Source organism: Leuciscus leuciscus (assembly GCF_965113295.1).
Source record: "Leuciscus leuciscus genome assembly, chromosome: 16".
Classification (NCBI taxonomy): domain Eukaryota; kingdom Metazoa; phylum Chordata; class Actinopteri; order Cypriniformes; family Leuciscidae; genus Leuciscus; species Leuciscus leuciscus.
In genome coordinates, this window is record NC_138740.1 from 9,941,741 (window position 1) to 9,948,955 (window position 7,215).

Below are 7,215 nucleotides of genomic sequence, written 5' to 3' on the forward strand. Positions count from 1 at the left end.
ACACAAATACACCACGGCCAAACCCCGCGGCTATCCCTCTAGCCGGCCAGAGAGATGAAGCTCTTTTAGGGCAGCCTGGTTTCCCGACAACCTAACTGGCCTCTTTCTTTCTCTCCATCTCTCTCCTCTCTGCCCTCTTCACCCCCCTCCCCCTCTCCCCCTCCCCCTCCCCCTCTCCCCCTGCCCCTCCCCCTCTCCCCCTCTCCCCCTCCCCCTCCCCCTCTCTCTCTTTGGCTAGCGTAGCTGCGGTCTGGGTCCAATTAAAATGCACGGTGCTCCAAAGCTGAAGTTGGTCAGCAGTTGTGTCAGGAGACTTGGGCTCTGACTGATGATAGAATTATCAGTATGTGATAGACTACAGTTCCCTGGCCTGCATCAGAGCAGATGCTGCTCCCAATACAAACGTGCAGCGCTGTATCAGTTCTCTGTGGAGGGGCCATCACTCCTGGTGAAACGATTCAAAAATCCTTTGTGTGGTGTAAAAATGGTGTTGAAGAGAATAGAAAACATGTAAATGATCTCCAATTGACCCTTCGCAGGGAGTTTGATTGACAGGCGATCTGACCAATCATAATCTGCCATCCGCCGAATCCGCCATTTTTGTCTGACAAAGCAGTCAGGAGAGTTAGTTAACGCCGGAGGATTTGAACTTGAAAAACGGTGTGTACTGACATCTTTCCGTGGTTAAAACAACGTTCCTTCCTATGTTCATTCATGTTTATTTGATGCTATAAATTAACTAGAAGGAAGAGATGATCAGTTCACGAGCAACTTTAACTGAGGCTCTACAGCGATCAGTCAGACACATTAAAGAACCACAAACCGGTATTTATTGTTTAAATTTCTTTAAAAAAACTGACCAAATTTGAAAGGTGAGACTTTGTTTCATATCAAAAGTAACCTGGTCTGTCCTGTCTGTCAGCGCGTTGTCAGTGCGTTGTTAGTGTCCTCTCTGCTCCGCGATGTATTTTTCACTGCATGAGAACATGGTGTGGCGTGAGAGCGGCGTGGTTTGTCGGACATAGAAACAGTAACTAAATTGGGCGGGTCTTTGCAAACGGTCAATTGGTCAATGTGTCCTGAAATACAGCAAATCAGAGGAATTCTATATCGGACTTGTCATCTCTACCAGCAAATTCCAAAAGGCCAAAAAGGCAAATCTATGGTAAAAACATGAATACAGTTTGAGGGAATCTATCAAATATTGACAAAAAACATAAATAATACACATATGATATTTAAATAGTGGCAAACATTGACATACAAGTAGATAGATGAAGGGGAGCTGCAAAGCTGAATTGAAAAGTACAGTCTCTTTGCATTATCAGGGTCAAACAGAATGCTTGTGATGAATAGCCAGACAAGCCAACTTCTAGTTGTGGATGAAACAAAATTTTCCCCCGACTTTGTGGTTCGAAAAGCATCTCGTTGTCCTTCAACAATGTGAACGTGTGCAGAAATATGGACCATGAGCTGCAACCTAAAACTGTGTGCTCAGCCTTTGTGAAAACTGTACCGACACAACTTTTTATAGGAAAGGAGGGGTCCGGGGGGAAATAAATAAATAAATAAATACGGGATACAAGAGTACAAAGTGCCTTTCCATCCCAAACAGCTCCTTGTTTTCTTTGCCTAACCTTGAAATTGATGCTATTAAACCATGAGATGTTTCAGCAATTTCTTGAAAATGTCTGCCTTCATACAGTCACTTTATATTCCGTCTTTACATGAGATCATGAGCAACAAACCAGCAAGTTTTCAAAACCTTCCTACACAGGAGATTTATGATCAGATGTGCAATGCGGAAAACATAGCACTATATTTTCTATACACATACAGTACTGCATTTGCCAATGATAATGTTTATCACTAGACTCCAGATAAGTGATTTCTCTGATAGCGACTGACTGGTGAGAGTATAGGAATACGTTTTTAAGAAAGGATCATGTGTACCTCCGAAGTCTGGCCGGAGACGGATGTCATACCCCTTCAGCAATTTGTCCACTGTCGTCTTGGCCACAGATATTCCGGTATTTCCGGTGGAGGTGCTGCAAGAGAGAGAATTGAGAGTGCTTTTTGTCAAAATTCAGCTAAAACAAATATACAGCTTATAGCAAATTTGTTCATTCATATGATGTAATTGAATCATATATCCTTGATTGTTTATTAGCAATGCATTTTGTTTTCATTCAGACAGACTGATAATGTTTGGCGTAATTGCCAAACCGAAGAGGCTTATCTTTAGATCAATATAACCACCACATAATCATTAACATAAATCTATGTGATTGAATAATTTATTGTTTTACAGAACATAAAGTGTTACTGAAAGCGCAATTGGATCTTAAACAGAAACATCTAATAATGACTGTGCACGACTGTGTCCTGTTGCTGAAACTACAACAAAAACACTCAAACATCATACTGTCATATGGGGGTGGTCAGGTCAACATGTAACTTTGACAACTGGCATGACTGGGTTTATCTGGTTCAAACATGCAGTCCAGAGCCAGGGTTTTTTAACTCGGGGTCCTTGGGCCCCTGAGGCTCTGTCAACAGATGGGTAGTTGACGCATAACATATTCCTTTTTTTAATCAACATCAAGATTTTAGGATAAAATGTATATGAATGTTTAAAATACATTTTTAAATGTAGGTTCACATTTTTACAATTTGGCCTTCACTAGTTCATTGTAGATAATATTGTGGTATGACAGACACATTTTGAAAAGAGCAAATATTCTACACAGTCTCAACTAATATGTGGTCATTAAGCTGTATGCATAATAATTTATAAATAAAATAGTTTTCGATGTAGTATAACGTTACACGTTATGGACATGTCTGCTTACGAAAAATATGTAGTGTTACCTTTAAAAATGAAGAAAAAATGTATCTACATTATGAATTGTTGTCTCAATGTGTGTGATGATGTTTGATAATGTTAATATTATTCATGAAAATTAATATACATTGAAAGTGTTGGGAGTCCCTTGTTGAACCTGTAGGTCTATAAAGGTTCAAAACCCCTGTTTAGAGGCATATGTTAGTGTTTGACAACTAATAATTTGCACATGAAAAAGCCCTTGTGGCTTCAAACTAATGCATTTGAAAATTCCATACCTCAGCCATGCACACTGCACTTGAAATGAAAATAATAGAACGTCAAAATGGAATACATTGGGTGCTGATTTCAATTAGATTTAGTGAAAATCATAACAATCACGACATGCGATGAGTAAAGACAGCAGTGTTTAACATATAATAAGGCTTGTCATTTGTCTTACAGGTGTTTACGCATACACAGTATGAGATGGAGAAAAGATATACAGTATGTGTCTTCGGCCTCAGAGGCTTCAAAGCCACGTCGCATCTCAATGATCACCAGTGAACACATGTCATTAACCATTATTGACTAATAGGCGTCGTCGTTTTTATTCTTATTGGCTGAGTGATGATGGATCTCTTCTAACGCCAGTGACATGGTGGTATGGGTGGGGGTGGATCAGAAGAAAAGCACTGATCATTTGTAAATGTACATTTCACTCAGTGGATCATTGCATAAAGATATATATATATATATATATATATATATATATATATATATATATATATATATATATATATATATATTGTTACAGATGAAACCGAATGTTGCTACAACATTTTGCTTAATGCGATTCAAAACATAGCTCTGTCATGCCCTGATTTTAATTGATGCCAGAATACCGAGATGTCACTGTTAAATCACTGGGCCAAGTGGATGGAGAATGCAGTATGAGTATTTAGAAATATATATATATATATATATATATTCAAATAGTTAATAATTAAATCATTTACTGTTTAACTGGACAGGGAAATTATTAGTATTAGTTTTAGTTTTATTTTCAAAGGAGAATAATATATAATTGACAAACAAAAGACATGACATATTCTAAAGAAAAATTGTTGGTTTTCAATAACAGGCCTATATGCGCTGCAGAATTGAAATAACCATGTTTCTCACACATTGCCTATGATTCTCTCTCCCCCCCCCCCCCCCTCCCCCTCTCTCTCTCTCTCTCTCTCTCTCTCTCTCTCTATTAGACACTGCACACACACAATTCGACAGTTTATGCAGGTAAAAAAAAAAGAAGAAACAAATTGGCATAGGAAATTAAACATTTTGTAAGCTATATCCCTATCAGTGAATCATGTGAGTGTCTGTTGGGATTTGACCAATCAGTGGGCTCCTTCATCCAATCCAATAGTCATAATTTCCAATATTTATCATTTTCTTACCTTTGTACAAAGCAGACAAAGGACAAAGCCGCCAGAGCAGAAACAATTCCACATAATTTGTCTTCTTGAGGACCCAACATTTCCACAAATCCGTTTATTCAGTTTCAGTAATCCAACCGCCTGTGCTCCAAACTGATGTAAAACAAACAAACAAACAAACAAACAAACAAACAAACAAAAAAGCAAAGCAAAACAAAAACAAACAAACAAACAACCCCCCCAAAAAAAATTAATAATCCAAAAGAATCCAACAGAAGGGGATGGGAGGGGGAAAAAAAGGCCAAATGAATGACAGAGATCAAAGCACCAATGCACACATATGTGATGGCCCCGCAAAATAAAATATAAATAAATAAATAAATAAATAATAAGTAAAAAAAAAAATACAGAAAATATTGAATGGGTCCAAGTTGTTTTTTTCTTCAGCTATGGAAATCCATGCAGGTCAGAGACCCCCTCGATCAAAACCAGAAGATCAGACATCTCTCTCAGCTTCGACTGGACTTCTGGGAAAGTGCTGGAAAGTCTTCTTCAACCAAAACATGGAGAAAAATAAATAAAGATAAGATGATAAAAAAAAAATAAAGAAAAATGGAAGAGAATCAATCTTCTTCTACACCTGTCGTCGCAATTTCCAGGTCCAAAGCTGTGGGCAAGCCATGGCTCCAGAGATGCTCCTTCAAAGAGGGGGGTGCTCCACAGTAAGTGATATTTTTATTTATTTCCCCCCTCAGCTATAAAGGTTGGAGGCGAAGAAAAAAAATAAAAAAAATAAAATCTGCATCCCCTACTGCTGATGGTCGAGATATTCCTCTCAAAGTCACTGGGGAGAAAAGATGCACATTTAAAGAAATGCAGCAGAGAATATCTGATGCAGACGTCAGAGCTTGTAGTCCATAGTACAACCTTATATGAAGCAGAAGCGGGGTGAAAAAAACGTATGTATCTCAATAAAACGCTTGCAAATGTCCAAGCTTTGTCTAGCCTACTGGAAAACCCCCTTATCTCTCGATTGAATCCCCGAGCATGTTCCTGCTCTTGTTCAGAGCAAATGATGACACACTTCAATTGCAATAACACCTCCAGGAATCGTAATAAATAATCAAGACTGGAACAGAAATCTCCGTCGTACACGCTTGGATTTCAAAAGAAGAGTAAAAGACATGGTCCCTCTTTGAATGTGCTGAATGAAATGCCGGTGTTTGTTGAAAAAATAAAAGCGAAAGCGAACTAAAGAGGAAAGGCAGTCTGTCCACGCGCTTGTCTCGCGGAGGAATGATGTCTGTACTTGTCGGCTCGCGCGCTGCAACCTATTAAAATGCTGCGAGAGTATCCCGGCGCATTTTTATGCATTTCTTCCACATTCTTCAGCTCAACACACCCTCAAAAACACAAACACAAACTAAGAAAAAAAAAAAAAAAAAAAAAGAAGTAAATAATGACGGACAAATAAGATTTTGAAATCAGTGCCACTTTTTTGCACACGCCAACATGCGGATTGCGATGTTATATCAAGATTAAGGTACAAATGAAATTATTAAAAAATAATTTTGCATATTGCACAAATATATAAGTGGTGTGATTTTTCCCATGTATTTTTACTCGTAGTAGATGAGGGATGCAGGCATCTGCTGCTGTCTAGTTGCTAGGCAACCATGCTAGCAGTGATGCAGAGCAGTGGTGTTTCGGTGGCACATTTAAAGGAGCTTCTCTGTTGCATCTCCTGGACAGGAGGGCCCCAATGGTGATGTGGACATCCTCAATCCCCATTTAGCGCTTTTACGGTCCCCGCTGAAACGTGAGGAACATTGATGTGAAGGGCAGAGACCCACGGCCGTCAGCACTATCTGCAGCAGTTCAGCTGTGCTTTACAAGATTAGCTTAATGAGGCATTACAAGCCATATCAGTAACACCCTCTGACTTTACATCATATGTTTACTGGGTGTAATGTGGAGTGGATTCAGATGTGTGCTTGGTTGTGGTCAAGGCGGTGACTTGGGTATATGGTATCCTAATGAACTGTCGTTTCTGAGAATATTAAAACCTTAGTGTTCTTTCATGTATCACAATAAATATAAATCGAACTAAGTTTATACTGCTTGACAGCTCATTATTGTCTTCGTTGAAAGGAAGCTCCATCAGATGCACATTTGCTGAGGGCTATGACTGAAGAGTAAGTTTAGGACCATGGACAGTATCATGTTTGCTCAGCTGAGGAAGTGTGGCTTCAGGACCATAGACAAGGTCCTATGTAGCAATTTTACAGTACATGCAGCAATTGTTGTTAAATACAATTTTTATGATACTTTTTTTTTTCATCATTACAGCAGAACATCATAATACTGTACCTAAAAACTGAAAGTTAAATCTGGTTTGTTTTCATTTTGGAACAGTCCCCAGTGATCATATAGAAAAAGTAAAAGACCAAAATATATATGCGACCTGATCTGGACACATTTTACAAGCGTCTTTTGTCTTTTAAAACCAGTTATGTTCCATGTCATTCACTTGGGCTGTCCATTGTTGTTGTGCTTAATGTTCTGGAGAGGAAATTCCAGTGGAGAAGAGTGGGAAAACGAGTGAAACAACCTTAAGCTTCTTTTCATTTCACCCGCCATGACAAACATCCTTCTGTTTTAGGTTTTAGCAATTCACTTGGACAACTTGGCATTATTAAAAAATAGATTTCTTGCCTAAATTGTCACGTTAAGGTAAGGGTGAGCAGTAGAATGGATTAGCAGTCTTTTAATCAAATGAAACACAATAATCCAGAACTCACACGAATAACCAAGGGCAGCATAAGACAAGACATTACCGGACCAAGAACAAAACCAAACTCTGGACTTAAATACACAGGGGAAGCTAATCAAGAGAAACTGAAACAGGTGCGTAACATGAAAACAAGAAAACTTGTGAATACAGATGGGCAG

The 7,215-nt window shown here is 38.8% G+C and overlaps 1 protein-coding gene across 1 annotated transcript in view; it reads right to left on the reverse strand.

Annotated features, from left to right (window-relative positions):
• The window catches only part of gabrb4 (gamma-aminobutyric acid type A receptor subunit beta4), a 101,739-nt gene extending 96,202 nt beyond the window's left edge, over window positions 1-5,537 (reverse strand). The window contains exons 1-2 of the mRNA XM_082141334.1: window positions 4,285-5,537; window positions 1,954-2,048 (exon numbers count right to left, since the gene is read on the reverse strand). Of these exons, the coding sequence (XP_081997460.1) occupies window positions 1,954-2,048; window positions 4,285-4,364 (175 nt within the window). The 5' untranslated portion in view covers window positions 4,365-5,537. The remainder of the gene's footprint in view (window positions 1-1,953; window positions 2,049-4,284) is intronic.
• Between the last annotated feature and the right edge of the window lie 1,678 nt (window positions 5,538-7,215).